The sequence below is a fragment of the Bos taurus genome, chromosome 2, assembly GCF_002263795.3.
Source record: "Bos taurus isolate L1 Dominette 01449 registration number 42190680 breed Hereford chromosome 2, ARS-UCD2.0, whole genome shotgun sequence".
NCBI lineage: Eukaryota > Metazoa > Chordata > Mammalia > Artiodactyla > Bovidae > Bos > Bos taurus.
This window is the reverse complement of record NC_037329.1, coordinates 30,038,195-30,062,038: the sequence shown is the minus strand read 5'-3', so window position 1 is coordinate 30,062,038 and position 23,844 is coordinate 30,038,195. Positions and strand designations below refer to the sequence as shown.

At 35.6% G+C, this 23,844-nt stretch overlaps 1 protein-coding gene and 1 long non-coding RNA gene across 5 annotated transcripts in view; one reads left to right on the top strand and one right to left on the bottom strand.

The window, feature by feature from the left end:
- SCN9A (sodium voltage-gated channel alpha subunit 9) overlaps window positions 1–23,844 on the bottom strand; it is a 165,040-nt gene that overhangs the window by 27,632 nt on the left and 113,564 nt on the right. For all 4 annotated transcript variants that reach the window (XM_024975630.2, NM_001110787.3, XM_005202453.5 and 1 more), the window contains 2 exons: window positions 8,717–8,837; window positions 216–370 (listed from right to left, as the gene is read on the bottom strand). In XM_024975630.2, the coding sequence (XP_024831398.1) occupies window positions 216–370; window positions 8,717–8,837 (276 nt within the window). The remainder of the gene's footprint in view (window positions 1–215; window positions 371–8,716; window positions 8,838–23,844) is intronic.
- LOC112442560 (uncharacterized) overlaps window positions 1–23,844 on the top strand; it is a 123,572-nt gene that overhangs the window by 74,444 nt on the left and 25,284 nt on the right. The gene's annotated exons all lie outside the window — the stretch shown is intronic.

The window sequence follows — 23,844 nt, the reverse complement described above, 5'->3', positions numbered from 1 at the left end:
GTCTGTGGGTCTTAAACATCATTGCATTCCAGGAGGAAGAATAATGCCTGGCATGTAGTAAGTATTTACTAAGGTAACTAACATGTTGTCCTTTACTGATCAGAGGGATTAATTTTTAAGTAAAAAAAAAAAAAATGCCACAATATTTTTAACTTCCAACACATTTATTAAAAATAATGACCATCCATTTAAGCATTAGGTGTCAGATCACTTACCAGAGCACCACTGCTGAGCAAGATCATGAGAACAATGAAGCTTTCAAACCAACTGTGCTCAACTATCCTGAAGCACGTTTTCCTGATGTTCCACCAGATTTTTCCTTTCCCTGATTCTATGTTAACTTGGCAGCATGGGAACCTCTGTACGCAACCTGGCAAGAAAGACATGCATGTAAAATCTGGATATTCAGAATAAATAAAATACTTAAGAAATATTATTTAATGCAAAGTGCTCCCTATGACAATTCCTCAACCAAATAATTTCAAGCACATCTGAAGCTTCAAATAATTTTAACTTGGGTGTTGCTTTTTCTTATCTCCTAAATCTCCATGGCGTTTTCTTAATATTTGTCAGTAATTTCTAACTTGGATATATTTGTGTTTTCTATATTTCTCTAGTTCCTCATCAACGTCTTCTACAGTATTTAAACCACATACTGTTATTTATTATTGCAGCCCTAATACAATCCTAATCCTGATACACAATGAGCAGTAAATAATGATTGGTGAATCAATATAAATCTCAAGATAATATTGCATTTCATGACCTTCTTGATGTGAATTTAGTCTATAATCTGGTGCTGCTTCAACTCCTCTGTAAAAAAGCACTTTTGAGAAACAGCATTCTAAGTAATATTTTAAAAATTAGTGGAAGGACCTATACATTCAGTTCAAAAGAAAGAGATCTTGATTATAAGATGCAGATAAAACTTTCGAATAATGTAGGTTAAAAACCAATTTGACTTTGGAATTACAGATGTAAAACATACTTCTATTAAAAAAAAACAGGAATTTTTAAAGTTGTTTAAGGTTTATTCATTCACATCCTTATCAAACATTTATTGAGCAAGCATTTTACTCAGCTGTGTACATAGTTTCTTCTTCTTATGGAATCTACTTTTGGCTTTTAGCTAGGCAGCTAGATATAGAAATAAATGGCCACAATAGGATAAAGCAACTAAAAGGACAGATATGCCGGGGTTATTTTTGGTAGCATGGAAGACATTCACCTAAGCTGGCTTAATTTGTTAAAAAAGTAAGGTCAGAGGAGGTTTTCTGGAAGAGGTGTATTAAATCAAATTGTTAGTCAAGAAGAGTTTGGGTGGAATTCCAGCCAAGAGACAGCAAAATGTGTACAGAGATTATTTCAGAACTGTGATGTATTTCAGAACTGTGATGAAAGCAAAGTGTACACAAGAGGCACAGATGAGAGATGAGGCAGAGAAATTGGTCAGATTATAGAAATCTTTTCCCCCACCTTAAGCAGTTTGGTCTATATCCTATATTCTGATGACGGGTAAGTGAAGGGTTGTAGGTAGAGAACTACATAGGAAGATCATAATTTAAATAGACATCTCCAACAACTGTGGAGGATAAGTTGGAAGAGAAGAAAAAAGAGGGATGGGAAGGTACAAAGAAAAACCCAGACTAGAAAGCCATTTAGGGTGCTGGTTCAGTATCCTCAACAAGAAAAATAGATTAGGGTAGCTTTTGTTCGGAACTAGAGCAGTAACAGAGTCAAGACATATTTGGTATAATCAGTGGATTTGCTGACTGACTGGATATGGGATGTAAGAAGAAGGGAGAAGCCCAGACAATTGTGAGGATGTCAGCAATGAATGAAGACCACAGAAGCAGGAGCTGCTTGGGGTGGTAATGAGTCTGAGATGCCGGTGAAATCTCTAAGCACAGAGGTCCTGTAGATATTTGAAGGTGTGAATCTGTGAAGTTTAAAGGAAAAGTCTGGGCTGGAAAAGAATGTGAAGGAATAATTAGCATGTATGTGTCAGCTGAGATCAGGATAGTTGTTAAGGCCACACAAAAAAAGTATTTAGGGTAAGAGAGAAAAGGGGCAAGTCTGGAACATTCTGGAACAGCTATATTAAGAGAATTCAAAGGTATGCTGGAACTAACTCACATTGGTCTTGACAACTTATTGTTAAATTGTCAGGAAAATTTTGCTAGCCTGTTGTTAAATGCAGCTGTTATCAAAAATTAAAGTGTATAAACCTAAAAGTATAACTTTAGAAAAGGTAATAAATACTAAAAACATACTACTCTAATAATTTTACTACAATTTACAATTGGTGAAAAGCAGAGACATTACTTTGCCAACAAAGGTCCATCTAGTCAAGGCTATGATTTTTCCAGTGGTCATGTATGGATGTGAACGTTGAACTGTGAAGAAAGCTGAGCACTGAAGAATTGATGCTTTTGAACTGTGGTGTTGGAGAAGACTCTTGAGTCCCTTGGACTGCAATGAGATCCAACCAGTCCATTCTGAAGGAGATCAGCCCTGGGATTTCTTTGGAAGGAATGATGCTGAAGCTGAAACTCCAGTACTTTGGCCACCTCATGCGAAGAGTTGACTCATTGGAAAAGACCCTGATGCTGGGAGGGATTGGGGGCAGGAGGAGAAGGGGACAACAGAGGATGAGATGGCTGGATGGCATCACTGACTTGATGGATGTGAGTCTGAGTGAACTCCGGGAGTTGGTGATGGACAGGGAGGCCTGGCATGCTGCGATTCATGGGGTTGCAAAGAGTCGGACACAACTGAGCGACTGAACTGAACTGAATGCTCTTGAGTATCTTTATGTATTCTACCTGGTTGGTAGAAATATGTTACACTGTTGGGCTACTGTGTGTCTCTTTTCAACTCCACATGCAGCAAAGTGACACCAGTAGTTTGAAATGAGTCATGGTGGGAATCTTTACAAAAGTTATCAAGTGCTATAAATCAAGGCTTGCTGATTTTCTAGAGTAGACTAAGACAGTGATGGATAAAATGTTAATAAAACAGTAATAGTTATGTATGTTTGCAGCCCTTACACTGTGAATAGCATGAAAAACTTGAGGAAATATTCCTTCATTGCTCAAATCCTATTATCTGATTCAGCAAAAATTTGTTCACATCACTGATGAATGAGTCAAGTTCTGACAGGAAGTCTGTTTCATGTTACTGATTAATGTAAATGAAAATACCAAGCAACCTTCAGATTAAAACTATTATTGTTTATCAATTGCAATCATTGTTATAAATTTTAAAAATTGGCAAAATTCACACTCTGTGAGAATAGCTATATGGAATAGTCAATGAAGGATGTTGATTATATTATTATTTGTAAATTGTGTACCACATATCCTTTACATCAACAGAATATGGTCAACTGATGGCAGTACGTATACCATTTTTTTTTTCTTGGAGAACTGGTTGTTAAACATTTAGCTGTGCATCACTGGGATAGGCGGAAGAAAAGAAAACCCTGAAGGAAATGACAAGTCGGTAGTGGGGGAAATGTACAAGAGGCTGAAGTAAAAGAAAAGTTAGAAAGGAAGAAGTTTCCTGAAGGACTGTGAACAGAGCTATGACCAAGAGAGGCTTAGAGAAATAACAATTGAAAATTTTAAAAATTAAAATTGATTTAAGAATAAACAATCAAAATTACTTTAAAAAAAAAAGAAAGAATTTAAAAAGAGGTACTATAGTTAATTCTTCTCTTAAAAATCTTAGACATAAAACCTCATTTGCAAAGAAAGTAGAATTGGGAGAGCAAAAATGAACAGTGCTTTCAGAAACTTGTTTCAGAAGTTTCAGTTCAGTTCAGTTGCTCAGTTGTGTCCGATTCTTTGTGACCCCATGAACTTCAGCACGCCAGGCCTCCCTGTCCATTATCAACTCCCGGAGTTCACCCAAAGTCATGTCCTTCGAGTTGGTGATGTCATCCAGCCATCTCATCCTCTGTTGTCCCCTTTCCCTCCTGCCCCCAATCCCTCCCAGCATCAGGGTCTTTCCAATGAGTCAACTCTTCGCATGAGGTGGCCAAAGTATTGGAGTTTCAGCTTTAGCATCATTCCTTCCAAAGAAATCCCAGGGCTGATCTCCTTCAGAATGGACTGGTTGGATCTCCTTGCAGTCCAAGGGACTCTCAAGAGTCTTCTCCAACACCACAGTTCAAAAGCATCAATTCTTCAGTGCTCAGCTTTCTTCACAGTCCAACTCTCACATCCATACATGACCACTGGAAAAACCATAGCCTTGACTAGATGGACCTTTGTTGGCAAAGCAATGTCTCTGCTTTTGAATATGCTATCTAGGTTGGTCATAACTTTCCTTCCAAGGAGTAAGTGCCTTTTAATTTCATGGGTGCTTTAAAAATAATTTCCTTGTCTATCAAGCAATATATTTCATTAAAATATTGAGCCTATCAAGTAATAACTTCATATAATCATAAACTGTATGTCCTGAAACAACATAGCTAGAATTTTAATGAAATACATTTTTTGGACAATGTACTGTACTTCTTTTATGATTCTGTAGTGAAATTAGTTCATTGATTCTTAATAGGAGGTAAGTCTTAGTAAATAATTTTCAGCTTTATAGAAATGCAGCAAGCGATGTTTCCCCCCAAGTCTCTGACATTTTCCCTGGCATGTATATTTTATGTGTTCTTGTCCTTTCTGGGAACTTCTAAGTTCTGGCATCTCCTGCATTGACAGGCGGATTCTTTACCACTGAGCCATCAAGGAAGCCCCAAGAAGATTTTACCATTTGGGATTTATTTTTGTCAGTATTTAGATTGAAGAGAATATTATTCTTATGATTCAGGTAGGAAAAGGCAGTATATATTATAATTAGAAAAGTAGATAAACCTTTTATCTGAGATGAAGGTGCATAAATATTTTCCTCAGGATTTATCATACCTCACAGAGTTTCTCTCTTATTTTGAGACAGGAGTGTAAGACCACTGCCTGTCTGACCATCATAGAAAGGTATATCCCAAGATGTTTCCAACCTAGCTGGTTAGCAATGGAATCACACTTTCTTTTTTAAAAGGACTATTAATTAAATGTAAACATAACAGAGAACCTCTCAAACATTTTAATGGGTCCCCACGGGTAAATGCTATTCCTTTTGGGTGGTTTCATTTATTTGCTCTTATGAGCCATTACATCAAATCTCCACTTGGTTTCATCATGTTAAACTAACGCTTTCAAATAAAAAAAAACCACAGACTTCTTCTAAGACAGTTTATCCATTAATAAAAATGTAACAGCATGATCAGTATAATTAATGTAAAAACTGATTAGAAAATGTCTTTTTTTAAACACTTAAAAATTATAAATCCTTTAAAACAAATGTTTTGTCCATATATTCCTTCAAAAAAAAAAAGACAAAATAGGCACAAAAGAGTTCGTTATTGTGTTATCAAAGTTAGGATTAGTTATTAGCTATTTTTTAGGAAGTTGAACTCAGAACACTTGAGGGCAGAGCTGAGTTAGTGCCTCCTATCAAATTAATAGAAAACACATCCTTTTAAGGAAGAGTGTATCCTTCTCACACCCTAATCCTAATTTTTTGATTTACTAATTGTTTAATCCAACAGGAGTACAATATAAAACCAAGCAGAACCAGAGTCATGTCATGCTCATAATTATACAGATTGCAAAGACATTTAGAATTAAGGATAGTAAAGAATGGTACTAGAACTGGGGCAGGAACCTGAAGCCTTGAATTATAACACTAATGACAAAGAACTAAAGAAAGACACACAAGAAGAGGGAGGAGAAAAAGGTGAAGAGGAATAAGGTGCAAACTGATAAAGTGGTAGTTATGAAGCTGAAAAAATGCATGCGAGACTATAAACAACAAAATCCTGTTAGTGTTCGTCTTCACCAAAACACAATTATTCTGACTTAACTCACACATTTGCCTTGATTTTTCTGCTGCCATTCAGGTAACAAAAACCTGTGAAGGCCAAATACTGCTCTAAATTGGCATTGATTCTAGCTCAACGCCTGTCAGCCAATCACAGCTTGGTCATGGTCATTTCTACTATAAATAAACAAACTGTGGATTTCCCATGGAGACCAAGCCTGCTCATTTTTAACCCTTCGTGTGGAGACTATGTATTTCTCAGAGGCCCCAAGCTTGGAGTCATCTTTGACTCTTCTAAAGAAAAGAAAGCTTTAACACCCAACATCTAATCCATCAGCAAATCCCTTCAGCTTTAACTTCAAAATATATTCAGACACTTATACTCCCACAGTAGTTTTTAATTTCCCATCACTTCTCACCTGGATTACTGCAGGAACATTCAGAGGTTTTCCAACTTCTGCCCTTGCTACCCACCCATCTGCTTATAAGATGGCATGTTGTGAGACTTCTAAATAAGATTCTTATGTTTTTTCAATACTCTTATGATCTGGCCTCTGTTGCACCTCTAACCTCATCTTTTTTTTTTTTTTTCCTAACCTCATCTTTTACCAATCTTCCCACCTCTCAATCTGTTCGACTCATACTGGCCCCTTGATTTTGTTTTCAAATGTGCATATCCCCACTTCAGGGCATATGCCTTCCTTATTCTGCTTGGAACAGTCTTCCTTCATATATCTGCTTCAATTTCCTTTAGGTCTCTGATCAAGTGTTATCTTTTTAGAAAGTCCTTCTCTGATCACTCTACTTATATTGTAGTAGGCTTCTACCCCTTGACCTTGGTACTCCTATTTTCATTTTACTTCTCTAGAGCACATATTGCTTATCTGATCTACTACATACTTACATATTTCATTTGGGTAAGAAACTTTTTTCTATTTTTCAACTGCTCTGTCTAGTGCTCAGGCCTAGGCCTGGCAGAAAGTACTTAATGATTATTTGGTGACTGGATAAAATAAGTAGATAAGCTGAAGGTTGCCATTGTTCATTGGTTGCCCTGTTTAATTCATCAGGCTGAACCTCTTACCCCAGCAGGTCCAATGAGTATAAAGTCTCTAGTGGAACACAGCTGCTCAAAATGATATAACTAAGAGATGTGTGTTTGCTCATAGATTTTCTTTGGTGTTCTGGTCATTAAAAAATATATTTATCTATTTATTTAAATTCTTGAGGAGAACGTACATACAGTATAGTATATATATTTTAACTATATAGATTAATGTTCTCATGGAATAGCCATGTTGGTCATGATATAACATTTTCAAGCACCCAGAAATCACCATCATGCCCTTTCCCAATCTGTACCTCCTAAAGGTGAGTATGAGTCTGACTTCTACCTTTGTAGACTGATTTTGCCTATTCTTCTTTTGGGCTTGCCAGGTGGTGCTAGTGGTAAACAACTTGCCTGCCAAGGCAGGAAACACCAGAGACATGGGTTTGACCCCTGGGTCGGAAAGATCCCCTAGAGGAGGGCATGGCATCCCACTTCAGTATTCTTGCCTGGAGAATCCCATGGACAGAGGAGCCTGGTGGGCTACGGCCCATAGGGTTGCAAAGAGTCAGACATGATTAAAGTGACTTTGTATGCAAACATTCTTCTCTTATTCTGTCCATTTTTTTCAGCTTTATTGAGATAATTGACAATTAAAAATTTAAGTTATACAGCTTGTAAATATGTTATGTTTACACTGTGAAATAATCACCACAATCAAGCTAATTAAATTGCCATCTCTTCATATAGTTACCAATTTCTTCTTTTTTGGGGGGTGGGTAATTAAAAACATATAAGATCTACCCTTTTGTGTATTTAAGTATACCATAAAGTATTGCTAACTATAATCATATTGTTGCCTGTTATATTTTCAGAATGCATTCATCTTACACAACTGAAACTTTGGTTTACAGCATGTTTTCAGTGTTGAAGGCTATAATTCATTGAAAATGTGTTTCTGTAATATCTCTTATATACTAGACTCAAATTAGAGTTGTGAATTTGAAAAGTTATGAATATCTCTAAGTTATTATATAAGTATTCTCATTGGTATTTTATAGGATTAAAATAGCCTTTGTAAAGTTTGATCTCAGTAAAATAGCACCTACAGTCTGAAATAGTTTAGCATTAATACTTTCCACAGAGGGTTTGCTGCTGCTGCTGCTGCTGCTGCTGCTAAGTCACTTCAGTCGTGTCTGACTCTGTGCGACTCCATAAACGGTAGCCCACCAGGCTCCACCGTCCCTGGGATTCTCCAGGCAAGAACACTGGAGTGGGTTGCCATTTCCGTCTCCAATGCATGAAAGTCAAAAGTGAAAGTGAAGTCGCTCAGTCGTGTCCAACTCTTAGCAACCCTATGGACTGCAGCCCACCAGGCTCCTCGGTCCATGGGATTTTCCAGGCAAGAGTATTGGAGTAGGGTGCCATTGCCTTCTCCAGATGAGACCCTTAAATGCCTTTAATAGGGATACTTCTAAAGGAAACTCCATGTGTTTTGCTTATAGTACTAATTTGAGCAAACACAAATTTCCATTAATCGGGTATCACACTTATTTGCTTCTCTCAAAAAATGGCAGTGCTTTACAGCATAACACACACATAAACATTCTAAATTACTATTAGTAGCATAAGTATGGAAACAGAAGCCTAGTCAAAGAGCCATGACTAAATCAGCATGGAATGGAGTCTTCTGACAGTTTATTCATCAATCCCAAGTAAGCATTAGGCTTTAAGACCGAGGCCAAAACATTAACAAATGGATGTTAAGTGAGGTCTCAATTTTTCTCTTACCATCGGTAAAACAGGCCTCTGGCTCATCTGAATTTACAGGCTCAGCCTCTGCCTCTTCTCCTTCTCCAGGCACAGGGTTATCAACTGTGCTGCACTCTGAGGAACTTGATTGGTTCAGCCTCTAAAAAGAAATCACCACCCCACCAGAGAGTTCATTTAGGGTTCAATTCAAATCTCTTGTTAAAAACCATATTTGATCATCAGAGTCATGCAAAGTGTTATGAAAAAAAAGATTAACAATACGATGGCCATAAAAACATATAAACATACACTGAGGTCAGGTCACCTTACAATGCATCTATGCTTGATCTTTCTATCTACACATCCTGTGCAAAATACATTTCATTATTTTTAGTATGTCAACAATTATTAGGACAGAATTAGCCTGAAGGTACAATTTTTATGTAAACTATAACATTTGCAAAGTATTGACCACACCTTTGTTTTATGTTTAATATAAGTTTATATATACAACTAATTACTATTTTAGAACAACTAAGACCCTAACAGCAATAATATACAAATGCCAAATTGCCAACACCTGATAACGGAAAGGTCTGATCTGACAATTGGCAGAAAAAGCTTGTTGATACTTAAAATTTAAAAAAATAATAAAATTAGTGTAAAATGAAATCCAAACATATTTTTTCTATCATTGCTTGGGTTTAAGAATATGTATCAGGATGATATAGATAGAAGGCCTTTCATCAAAACAAACAAAAAAGTCAAATACTGTATCAGAATCAGAATGTCAACGTCTATAGCAATTATTCATCATCACCTATCTTAGTGATGGAATTTCAGGATAGAGTAGAAGAGATCATAACTAGTATTTATAATGTCGAGAGATACTGGCTACTAAAGCGCGCACCACATGCAAAGTCTGAAACAAAGATTCCATGAACTTGAACACGGCAGACCAACACATGAGAGGAATGAACTCATTGTCATTATGATCATGAAACTGATCATAACACAAACAGGCTTTTTCCCACCCAGGACTTTGTGATCAAACAGGATGTTTACCCACACACAGATACACAGAAAGTTTTTCGAAAAAATACATACAGCAACTGTAGCAAAACTCTGTCAGACTTTCCTAAAATTATTTTATAATGGAGCAGCACATCAATGGAAGAGTTCAATTTTCATTCTCATTTGCTAAATGACATGTGATTATTGGAAACCTCTAGTTATTACAGCATGTAGTCTCTTATTAAGATTACAGCTTTACTTGTTTTTTTTAAAAGAATAATTCCCCAAAAAAATGCAAGTTTTAAAAAGGAGAAAATTCTTATTTCATTTAGATTTATTCTTCAGTCTCCTGAATTGCATTAAGATCACAGGCCCAGCCTAGACTATTAACTTTTAGTGAATGACTTGGAAGCTAAAAGTGTGCTTTATGGGTACCACATTATGTTCTCAACACTATTATTACCACACAGTATTCAACATCAGTAAAAAAAAGGCATTGATAAAGTAATGAGCATAAGCAATGAAGTAAGGAAAGCTATTTGTATAACTGAAGTAAAGAACTATGAATACTCTATTAAAATTAATACTTCTAATCTATATTAGCATAGAAGTATTTTTCCCACAATGTCAAAGATTTTAAAAATATTATGAATTAACAATATCAATATAAAATTTCATTTAAGAAGTAGGTTATTTAAACTGATTGTATTCATCTAAAATTACTTTAAAGCAAATACAAATTAATTATAAGACTGGATATTCCGTAAGACTTAAGGTTTTAAAATATTTATTACTCCTGGAAACAATGGGGAAATTTGTAATTACTAATATGTCCTATTGTGCCAACTACCACAAAAACCAATTTTAAGTACCATATCCAAAGACTACAATTATTTGATACCCTCAATTTTGACCTTTAGGGACATGAAAGATAAGACACTTTGATTCTGTGGAGCTAAAATCAAATACTGCCATCCTGAAAAAAAGTTACTGGCTTGGATTTGAGGCAAAGCAGTGGGTGAAACAGTTGATAGAATAAAAAACTCCTTACTGTCCTTAGCCAAAACATTGACCACTTGGATATAATTATAATGATTTTCTCTCACCTGGTAATAACTTCTAAATAAAATGACTAAAATTCGCAGAGCTGTAACATGGGTTAAATTAATGAAAGCATCCCACTCTTCAAAAGAGCATTAACAAAGCAGATTAATGCCAAGTTAATTTATAAGTAAAAACTAAGATGATTTTACGAAGCATATCTTGCCATTGAAATGTACCCCCCATAAGTTTTATGGCAATTTTTTTTGTCAATGAAATTCAGAGTTTGACTTAGATTTTATATCATAAATGACAGTTATTCAAAATTATTCCTCACTGGAACATAAATTATCAAAATATTCAATATGTACTATAATTTGTATCACAAGTCAAATTCTTGTGGCTTTCAAATTCAATCTTTAGAATGTTTTTAGGAAATCAATGCTTTCCTGGGAATGTACTAAGTATTCACACAGTAGTAATTTCAGTACTGTATATACTTTCAAATATTTATGTGCATGTCCTAGCAATATAGATAGTTTAGTTTTAATCTATTCAGCTTTTAAATTTAGTACTTACTAAAGCAGAAGTTTCTTTAACAGGGTAAATAAAGGCTTACATTTGTAACAAAGTTTTTCTCTTGAAGATAAATTTTTCAAATCTCATAGTAGGTGTTCTGATTTTAACTACTGACTGTTTTTTATTCTTATTTAGTATACAGAGAAGATCAAGTCAATTATTTGTGTTATTTTAAATAATTATATGGTTATTTTCATTTCTATAAATTCAGTTATTTGCTATTTATTTAGCTTTCTTTCTTGTGATTTTGGAAATGGAAGAATAACTATACTATACTAAAAGCAGTAAAATAAATACTTCAGAATGAAAAATTTCTCCTTTGGTTTTATAAATAGGTCATTTTATAATTTCATGTTGATTTTATTTTTAGTAAAATATGAAATAAACTTTTTGCCTATTCTTTGCTTGTCAACAGAGAATCTTTCGTCTTTGGTGTTCTACACAGAAGTGGAAACAAGTGTAAAAATAGGATAATTTTTAGTAGAATCACTAGTATAGTATGACTGTAGGTACTTTCTAATTTTTTCCTTCTTTCCTAAATAAAGTCTATATACTTGCCTCAAAAATTTCAAATGTACAGTAGTATATGATGAAAAATACAAGTCTCCTTCACTCTCTCCCTGATTATGTCTCCTTTAGGTAATTATTATATTATACATGTGTTTTGGACATAGTTTTCTATATTCAGTGTGTATCCATAAAATAATAAAGTAGTTTTGTAACATTCTAATCTTGACTACAAACTTCTGTAGCTATTTCACTATTGAAAATATGATCAAAGTAAAGCTCAACTATTCTTTATGCATTTCCTTTTGATTGCCTTGAAGGTGTGCTTTTTACAAAACTGCATTTAAGAAGAGATTCTGTTAAATATAGGTGTCATATGAAAAACTGCCCTAGGTTGGTCATTTACAAATTTCTTACTGACATTTCCTGAAATAGGCATTCACACTGTAAGCCTACTTCATGCTAGTATGGATGCTCATTAATGTTGGTCATATTTTATCTTGAGAAGTTTGAAGTAGGATTGTCTAATAACTTGATAGTCTAGCACTCAAAATCAAAAAACACTATCAACATAGAGCACTGAGGAAACACAGAAGTCAACAAAAGCCTTATTCAAAGAGGACGGCTGGTGTTGAAAATATCCCAAAGATGTCACATTTAAAGTACGTATTATAAGGCTGTTTGCTTCACACAACAAAAGAAAGATATTCTTTGAACAGCACAGTCTAGAATAGTTATCTCACCTGAGCATCAAATCAGAGAAACACGAGGGACAGGAAGAAGGTTGAAAGAAGCAAATCAAAAGGAAGGGCTGGCCATAAAAGGACAAAAAACTATGGGAAGCATTAGTGATTAAAAAGCTCCACTGTACGTCAGTAAGCAAGGAAGACTTTATTAGATTCAAAGACTTGATTAGATCCAATATCACGCATCTTTTAACTTTACAGCCTCGTTTTACAATTTATACATATAGTGAAGTTTCTGAATCTACAGTGAGTAAAATGGTAAACTTTATAACAAAGGATCAAAGCACCTTTAGAGAAGAATTCTATAGATAGAATTCTATACTATGCTCTGTGTGACTAGAAGTCCAGTTTTCCAAGTTTACCATTCTATTACCGGATAACCTGAATTTAAAGCCAAAATATGCTTTCCTCTCTCTTGCAATTGAAAGGCCCCCCTTTTTCCCCCCACCTTCTACAGAAATGCAAACACTACTCTCTTCAGCACTTTTAAAACTAGAGATTACCTATGATATTACCATTTGTATGTTTGTTTTTATCTTGAGAGTAATGGTATTTATTTTCTTTACATGATTTAGCTTCTGGGCCCCATAAAGTCCCTCAAATCCTCTTCTGGTCTATCTGGAATTCTGCTTTCTCTCAAGATTATATTTAAAACATAATGCTCCAAGGTAAAAAATGTACCAGATCAGTTAAGTTCAGTTTCCTAGCTCAGTTGTGTCTTTGCAACCAGACATCATTCATCAATGATACCAGATATCATTCATCAGTGGAATATTAAATATTTTTTCCTCTCTGTGGTCTAAATTTTCATTTTGCTTCCATTTAGGTTAGTACAAAATAGTTTATTTACTAGTTAAATTCTTTTCTCACATAGTTAAGTGTGGAGCCCTATATCAAGTTCACAGGCGTGGAGCCCTGTACCGAGGCCACAGGATAAAAATCTCTGGAACTGACCAAGCCCCAGAGCAATATTGGTCGGCCTATTCCTCAGTTGGAAAGGAGTCAGAGAGACTATCACCCATTTGGGCGGAAGCTACTGGGGCCCAGTGAGCAGTGGCGCTCACTGTGGAGAGTTACACTGGAGAGTAACCCTGGCCAGAATTCCTCAGCTGCTTCCACAGCCACTTGCCTGTTTGCAGAGGGTCCTTATGAGAAAGGAGAAGTGAGGAGGTAGGGGAAGAGACCCCAAGTCCAAGTACGGGCCACCAAAAATGTTGTGATCTGTGTGTGGGTTGGAAAAGAATTTCCAGACATGAGACAGAATGAGCAGAGAATAAAGTTTATTAGAGTGAGAGACACCATTAGAACAGTGGGCTGGCTCAAGGGAGAGCCGAACCCTTTTGCAGGCTAGCAGCCACTTTTTATAGTCTCAAGACAGAGAAAATTCCTACTGGAATGGTGGCACTGGGTGATTGGTTAGGATACTATGGAGTGGATAATAGGGTGGGTATTTTACTTAATATGGGGTCAGGGAACTGGCCAGTTTAGATCCAGAGGCTCATGGAAACAGTTGCTATGGGGCTTGGTAGTTCCAGAGATTTTTATCCTGTGACCCTGGTACAGGGCTCCATACCTGTGACCTTGCATGGGGCTCCACATTAAGGGCAACTAAAACACCAGCACTGTCTAAAATAAAGGACAAGAAAACAGAGTTTTTCCTTTCCTAGTGTTTTGTTTATTGATATTAGAGAAGCTGCATAGGCTTTGGGGGAACAGCTGTTGTTCATTCAGCAGGAAACCCACTTAACAGTTCCATCTTATGATCAATTGGTTTATAGTTTTAGATAATGGAGAAATAATGAAGTAAAATCTCAGTCACCACCAGGAAACTCAAAGCAAACACTTTACTAAAAGTTCTTTGTTTTCTTAAAGTCTTGTACCTAGGGTAATTTCTGTCCAATACATGACAATTTATGCGACTGAAAGATACGATCTTGCATATAAAAGCAAACAAAAAAATGCAAGCAAGTTTGGTCATATAAGAAGATTGGACTGGTTTTAGACTTCCCAGCCAGATCCTACAGTTTCATCCACTTCTTTCTAATGGAAAATGGCATTCACCCTGGCATTCAAGGTCTTGAAAGGTAAAACAACAATTGGTATTCAGGGGCTTTGTGCTATTTGCAGAGAAGAGTATATAAATAGCTGGAATGCAGTGGGTCAAATCAGAAAGAATACCTTAAAAGTTTTGGGAACAAATATTTAAACAGTTCTACTTTTAAGGCCTGCTAGAATACTGCAAGTTGGTAAATAAGGATCGGGACATAGGCAAACATGACAGCAAAATGTGAGGTAAAAGCACGTACTCTGTGACTTAAGATTGCTACAAATTATCAATAATAAAAAAAGAAATGACGAAGAACAAACTGCCTGTACCTCTGAATGATGAATACTATTTCCTAAAACTATCCACTTGTAAGGAGGAAGGACAAGGAATGACAATTCCAATAATACAACAATTACCATTTTTTAAAAATATATCCAGGCTTCTAATATTGCAAACACAGTGTAAAAATAGAATTTGGCACAGATAAAAATATATTTTTTCTGCCAAAGAAAATATTTCAAGTCATTCTTTGCAACTGAGCCTTTATCTAGAGAATGACCATTCCTTAATATGCACCTCATGTTCTCTAATATAGTTTGATAACAAGAAAAAAGTAATAATAATTTAGTAATTAAGCACACATACACACATACATGCATATATATGTGTGTATCTATATGTATTTCTAAAAATAGTTTTCTCAAAAATAGTGTTTTACCTATACATATATAGATGCTATTGCATATGTATGTATCTTTACTTAGGTTCTAGAAGGAGGACTGACTACACTTTGGAGCAAAATAGTTTTCTAAGACAATATTGCCTCTAAATCATCATCAATCTCAAATACAAAAATATGTCTTTTACTCAGGAATTCCTTTAAAATTAACTGCAAGTAAACTAGAACAAACTATATGCTTCTTTTTAAATTTGAAACTGAGCATTATTATTCCTAGAGTGTATGAACTTCAGGATAAAGTTTTGCTTTCATTATTGAAAACAGTAATAGAAACATTCTAACAATGACAAATAAATTAAAAATATGAACTCTATTAAGTATAAAAAAAAGCATGATTCCTATTAACATGGGTTTTTCCTTCCAGTTCAGTCATTCAACAAGCTATACTAAAATTAAAACAAGATATTATATCTGAGTAGCATATTTTTATATGTTAGACTTTAGTTATAGCAATTCATATTAATCTGTTTCTAATTTTAAGAAAGTGTTTCATGTCTTATTGACAGATTTAGTGTCCACTTCATAATATGTTCCACTTAAACTTTTTATCTTCTTGAGGCTACTCTGTGTATCTATCTCCTTATGAGATAATCACAGATATACACAGAAGATATCAAAATCTGCATAAGTTCAAGTCCCTTATATAAAAAGGTATAGTATTTACATATAGCCTATGTACATCCTTTATACTTTATATATCCCTTATAGTTTAAATCATATCTAAATTACTTATGATAGCTAATACAATGTGAATGCTATGTAAACAGTTGTAAATACAATGCAAATGCATGTAAATACTTGCTGGCATGCAGGTAAATCATGTTTTGCTATTTGGACTTTTCTGGAATATTTTTGATCCCTAGTTGATTGAATCTGCACATGCAGAAGCCATAGGTACAGAGCGCCAAATGTACATAATCAGAAACTTACTCTCATCAGTGTATAAAATTGATTCTGGAATCAAATTAATCATTTCAGACATTTATAACTCATTCATTCATAGGCCCAGTAAATTATTAATGATACACTTTACATATGATCAAATAAAAATCAAATGTTAATTACTGAATCAATAAGGGAATAAAGCCCTAGTTATCATTTTGCTTAAAACTATTTCAAAATATATGCAAAGTTTGGCCTAGAAGCTGGGTAACCCTGTCTCTGTCTTCAGGGTTCTACATGCGTCCTCAGAAACTGCACGAGCCTCAATTTCCTTAACCTGTGAATAAAAGACCAGCACTAGAATGGTCTTTTCTTGTTACAAGATTTTTATGTTTATACCTGAAATAATACTCCCACAAAATATTTCTTAATAAAATTTTAATTTACTGACTTTAATGTGACAATCTTAATTTTTCCCCCGAGATGTAATTGACATATGGCACTGTGTAAATTTAAGGTAAACAAGGTGATTAGATTACATGAATATACGGTGAAATGTTTACCACAATAAGGTTAGTTAACACATCCTTCACCTCACATAATCACCGTTTTTGTTGTTGTTGTTATGGTGAGAATATTAAAACTCTACTCTTATCTCAGTAAGCCTGACAAGTTAATATGATATATATCTATACATATACAGTTGACCCTTGAACATCATGGGGGTCAGGGCACAATCCTCCATGCAGTCTAACATCTGATTAAAACTTACAGTCAGCCCTCCACACTCACGGTTCCTCAGATCCTCTGTTCTGCAACTGTGGATTCAACCAACCATGGATCATGTAGTACTGTATTATTTACTATTGAAAAAAATCACTTTATAAGTCGAACCATGCAGTTCAAACCCCTGTTGTTCAAGGGTCAACTGTAAAGCTTAAATTAGGAGGGGAAGTTGATAGAGGTTTTTAAATTAAATGCTGCTTCAGTGGTTTCTGTTACATGCTATACCTTATTTTAATAATCTATCCAATAAAAATCTATAGCTCATGCACTTGAAATCACCTAAGGACATGAGAGATATATCTAGGGAGTCATCGAGAGAATAACAAAAATAGATAGAACTGCCCGTGACATGCTGTGATGTCAATTTATCTATGGCACAATTGTATGTTTCTACTTTCTTGCAATGGGTCAGGCAGAGAGATTTTGTAGCTGAACAACATGCATGACACTGAAAAAAAATATCATATACATATGTATGAATTTTTTTTTAGGTAACCTGTGTAAAAGTGGTCACATATGTCTCTGCCTGGTTAAAAGCACAGAGCTGCATCCTTGATGGATCCAGTTTGTTTTTACCCCTGTGAGAAGTAAGAAAGTTAGGTACTGAGGTGTGGAAGTAGAGCATGATGGAACAGCTTAATCAACTGATTTAAGTGTTTAAAGTCACATACCTGTAAGTAGAAATTAGTTACATTTGACAATGCATGCTATATGCTAAACACATAGAAATATATTTGCTACAGAGTAATAGCACAGACTGTAAACAATGAACTAAACAGTTACATCATTCTGTTTTTTATGAGATGAATTAAATACTGTAATTTCTGAGGGCAACCTTTTGCATTCTGTTTGCTGTTCATAACAGACATTTTAAAGGAAGTCATCCTCAATTTTGGAGTGGGGTGAGAGTGCCAGTATATGGTTTTTGAAGCATACTGTAAAATTAGCATTGATGATTTAATTTTGACATTTCAAACGATATTACATGAAAGGAATGTTTTCAAATTTATCAAAATATAACAATTAAGAAACATTGATTTAAAAACATCAGACCAAAATTTCATCATTTTTAGACACATGAACAAATGCAATAAAGGGGAAAAAATTTTAAACAGTTTAGAACCAATCTGCAAAAAGATGATCTAAGTGAAATCCTATAGGGGTATTCTGTTTTGTCTTTGTAAGAATCTATGCATAAAAGATAGGGATGTCAGCTCCCCCCAGAAGCATAATTGAATATTGCCAAATCAAATGAATTTCTGGAAAAATTAATATATTTTCTAAAATGGAATAATGAGAAGAAATCTAAACTGCCTGCAACTGCCTCTTAGCAGAAAAAAACTTTACAAAAATCTTAGGAGAGACAGACCTGACAAGAGTGTAATAAAACCACCACATAGTAAAAACACATAAAATATTCAACATAAACCACCATATAGTAAAAAACATAAAATATTCAACCTCGATGACTGCAAATATTTAAAATTTGTATCAAATCAATAAAAGGAAGCAATAACAAGTAAGCACACAAAGTTTCTCAAAACATGATGGCTTGCAGAAACTGAATACTGAATAGATGAATGGGTGGATGGATAAGTGATTAAGTGAATCAGATGAATAGCACGACTGTTTGTTCCTCTGCCTGGGGTTTCCACCCCTACCACATTCACACAAAAATATGATCTCCATTCTTTAATGTCTAGCTTAGGTGCCACTTCCTTTCATGTGCCTTCAATCTAATAGAATCCGTTACTCAACGCATCCTCATTGGACTGGCTTCTCATTTTCTCATGGAATGTGCTTTGTTCTGCTTTGTGTTATATTTTGAAAGTAGACTATAAGCTAATAAATTAGCACTAAGGAGGACTAGAAACTGAACATGAATCAGCAAATGCACAATACCATTGTAACAGAAAATCTGACCATGAATTGCAGCATTACAGGGATATAACAGAGAATACATTCCTACTCATGCTTTTGCCTTTCCATGATATGTATTAGAGGTGGTTAAAGCCTGGAGTTCAAATTTAAAATGACTCTCAGAAACATCAGCAACTAACCTGCACTATTTCTTAATCCTTTAGCATTTTAGTTATCTGTGAATATAGATTAACATCACCCTCTTTCCCAGGTTGCTGTAAGGAGGAAAGTTATATAGCGTATATGAAAGTGGCTAATATATACATTCTCTCCTTGGTCTCTTTGGTGCTTGCTTTCATGTCCACTTGTCAAGTTATTCACTTGTCCTCTTCCTCCTGTGGTCCCTGTATTGCAGTGGATACTGTGGTTGCACTGCCCAGATCTGCCTTTCAAACAAGCTACTCATTCCTCCACCTTCTAGGAGTATTGGCAGCTGAAGGCTCACAGCTGAGTCCCTCTCTGGGAAATGAAATACAGAAGGGAGCTGCCTTACCCAAGGTCATACTCCCTTCCCTGGAAGAGTGGAGGGAGAACCTGTATCCAATGACTGATGGGTTCAGGGCACACAGGTCCTGAGCCTTGCTTTGATCTGGGATTACTCCAAAGGCTCATACATACCAGCGATGTCTATAGAACCAGCTGAACCCTCTGCTACAACTGCAGAGCATGTCAACTCCTCCCTCGGCCCAATCAACTAGCTTCCATCATTTCATACAGGCGTTAGGTGTTTAACCTGAAAACACTACTCACAGTTGGTTTCCCAGGGAACCTGACCTAAAATTTACATACAAAATTCCAAGCTGTCTACAACTCTGAGTTATCTTCTTAAAACCTCCAAATATCTACTGTTCACTATCACTTAGCTATCCTGTGAGTAGAATACAATTAAGATGTCCCCAAATTAAACTCTCTCTCCCCTACCCCCTTAATATTTCCCTCCTGCATATTTTTAACAGCATCAATATCCATCCAGTCGTCTAAGCCAAAACTCTTTTATTATGAATTACTTTGTATCTTCCAAAATATATGTTGAAGTTCTAATGCCTGTTACCTTTGAATATGAACTTACATGGAAAGAGGGTCTCTGCAGATGTAGCCAAGTTAAGATGAGGTCACTGAGGTGGGCCCTAATCCAATATAATTAGTGTCCTTATAAAAAGAAAAGACAGGAAGAATCCCATGTGACAAAAGAAGCAGAGATCAGAGTGATGCAGCTGCTAATCATGAAGGCTAAGGATGAAAGACCACCACCAGAAGCTAGGAAAAAGCAAGGGAGAATCCTTTTTAGAGCCCACTGAGAGAGCATAGCCCTGCTGACACACAAGTTTCAGACTTACAGCCTCTAGAACTATCAGAGAATACAGTTCTTGTTGTACAAAGCCCCGGGTCTCTGATACGCTGTTATGGCAGCCACAGAAAATGAATACGCCCTTGGAAACAGCTCATAATTCACATATCCAGACCTTGAGCCCTTATAGTTTAGCTTGGAAGTGTCTTTCACTTATCCCAAGTGTCACCATCACTCCCTGACCTTGAGCCTCCATCAAGTGTCCTTAGGACGGTTGCAACAACTTTCCATCCTCTCTGCTTCCTCACCTTTATTACACCCCCAAACTTCCTTTAAAAGTAGAAGTCTGCTAACAACAAAGAATAACACAACAAGACAAAGTTTTCCCTTTCTGTTAAATAAAAAGAAACCTACTTCAATCTCCAAATCACAGTAAGTCGTCACTCACTATCTGGCTCCAATCAACCTCAGTCACCTACTGCATCCTATGTGGCCATCCTCTCATGTATTTAATGCGTGTTTTTGTATCTGGATGCTTCCACACAGGCTGGGCCTTTTACATCTACCAGAAAGGTGTTTCTTTGTCCTTCTTCGTCTATGTCTCCCTCCATTCCTCCCCTTCTCTCCCTACTCTTTCTCTCACCTGATGAATTCTTTTTATCATAAAACATACTTCAACTGGCATCCCCATTGTGAAGTACTCCAATTTATTGTCAAGGTTAGTCACCCTATCCTTATCCTGCCTCAATATGTTTTCTAAAAAATCTGTTTTAATTATTTTTATATATATATTTATAATTCCTGATTTTTGTGGGTGTTTTAACTCAAAGGTAGGAACCTAGCTTTACTCTTTACCACTTACAACACTTTACAACACCATAGACCAAGAAGACTCTGAACCACATCTCCTGAGGAAATGAGTACACTGCTGACGTCTTTCTAGAATCCAGCAGGCATACGGCAACAAGCAGGTGCTTAGGAAATGGAAGTTGAAAAAATGAATAGCCACAGTTAATGGAATATTTACTCATGGATTCCTTTGCAATTTTTTCTCCCACAATAATCAAAGTGAATGAGGGCTTTAGGTGGCTTTCACTTCCTTTAAGAACATAAATTTTGCATAACTGTTTTTGCAATGTTTTAAATGACACTCCCTTGAAGGTGAGAAGTTTGATTAGGTAAATTTGAAAGTTTCATTGCTCTCTCTCCTTTCTCTCAGGACCTCTGCTAGCTCCATCACAACTTGGAGACAATGTTTCAAAACACTGAAAAACCACTGAGGAAAGCTAAGTATTTGCATTTGGATAGAGGAAGAACGAATGGGGAGATCTTTCTGTGAGGATGTTTTCCTCTCTGCTGAGTACACAAGATGAACAAATTCACTTTAGCAAGCATTGATAATACATTCGTCAAAAGAGCATTAAAGAAGATTTAGGGTTTTAGATTCATAGCTACCAGCGTCTCTGAAACCTGTCAGAATTTATTCCAAAAACCACATGACTGTTATGTTTTAAAATATTTGGAGAAATAAAATGGATAAATTTAACGTTTTCCCCTGAAATTTACACACACATTCAAAATTAACATCACAAGTCTATAATTAACATCACAAGTCTATAAACTGGTTATTTTTCTTTCATCTTGAAAGCAAAAAAGGAAGTAATCTGTAATAACGGAAAACAAAAGGATGTCCCTTTAACCCTCTAAGAAAGAGCTCTCCATTAAAAAAAGCTTAGTAATTTAGTTTTTTACAACTTTCAATTTTGAGATTTGGCACGATTTAAAAACAGAAAAAAAAATTAAGCCAGATGCCAATCACATTGAATTATTGCACCTGGCTGAAAAAAAATTTTTTTTTTTCTCTAAGCAACTATTAGCATAATGCCTGGAGCATAGTAGATCTCAATAAATATTTATTGAATGAATGGATGCATTTCATGCTTCATTTGAGGCTCATAATAGTGAAGCACTTCAATGCTAATGGTGAAAATCTGCAGTGTGTTAATGTTTGCCGAGGGCTGCACTGCACCCCAGGAGGAGATTGATTCTGAGGGTGGCCATCAGTTCAGCGTGTATTCCGAGAAGCAGTGACAGGAGCCTTATTCTCATGGGTCCCTAGAGATGACAGCATGTCTTTCTTGATTCTGAGACAGACTCATCCTCAGAGAAATGCTGGCGTTCTAATGCCAATTATTGCCTCAAAACTCTTAAGATATTTTACTCAACACCTTACTTGAACTCATCTCTGGTCATTTTCTGATAAGGTATTTGATGACAAAGTATTTTGCCTTCATTCTGGAGTGTATATATCTAACTGTCTATCAGAAGAAGAAAACTTGCCTGAGAGCTAATGCTAGAAGAGGGCAGAAAAAAGAAAAAAAGGATGTTAGGTCATAACAGACAGGGTGGATTTATTTTCCAGATGGGGAAGGGGAAAGTAGGAAAGGTCAGAGATTTTATTTCCCCCTGTTCAAAATGCAGATTCTTAAACAGACAAATGTAGAATATATCCCCAGCCCTTGAATAAAGAAAATGAATTTTCAGAAACCTGGATCAAGACAAGCCAGAGATGAATTAGGTTCATTTATGCCCACCAATCCATCACAGTGGTCACTGGGAGCACCGCGGCAAGGATTCTGAGTGCATCCAGACTTAGACAGAGAGCATTTGCAGGATGCAGCCCAGAACGGGCATTTGCAGCAAGCTCCTACATTTGTTTTTACACATAAAAATTTAACCTGTAGCAAATAGCTGCTTACAGTATGTACATGACTACTCAATTTCATACCTATGGCAATTGTTAATTGGGCACTTATTTTTCAGCAAGCACTTGTTTGTTTACCCAAATAATGTAATCTTGATTATAATTCTATTTTGCATGTAAGTAAACTAGAAAAAAATAACCAGAGGATTTTGTAAATTGCTCAAACCATGGAGACAGTAAATATTAAGGCTAAGATCTAAGGCAAGAATTCTCTCTCCAGAGGCTGCCTTCTTCACCATACTCCAGGTAGTGCTTAAGACTTAAATAACCGACATTCAGTTGGGCAATATTTTCTATCGGATAATCATGATTTGCCTTTTTGGGAAAAGTTCATCAAGAATTATTTCAAAGATGAAAATATAGGAAAGATACAAAGGAGAGAATAAGCAATTAAAAAACTGGGAACTCAATGGGAGCTGAAGATTAGGGGAATTAGAGCAGAGAGCTTAGCCTGAAATGATGTAGAAACACTTCAGGTAAATAAGGAAATGTGAATTCCTTTTAGTGTTCTGAATTGAAAAATAAAACCAAGTCATAACTAGAAACATTTAAATCACAAGGCACTGGAGAGGAAGACTAGATGCAGGTTGTTACAGTTGGCAACTGCTTAATACTACATAACAAATTTCTTATAGATCTTGAAATTTCATTACTTCTCAAGTCCAGTATATAGTCAAGCAGGTTTGAATACACTCAGGGTGACACACTTTTGAGATATGTCATGGAAAATGTCTTAAGGACAAAATTTCAAAGCCCATAATTTAAAATCTGAATTTCTAGAGGCTAATAATGATGATGAATACAATAATAAACATGATACCTAACATTTGTTTGCTGCTGCTGCTGCAAAGTTG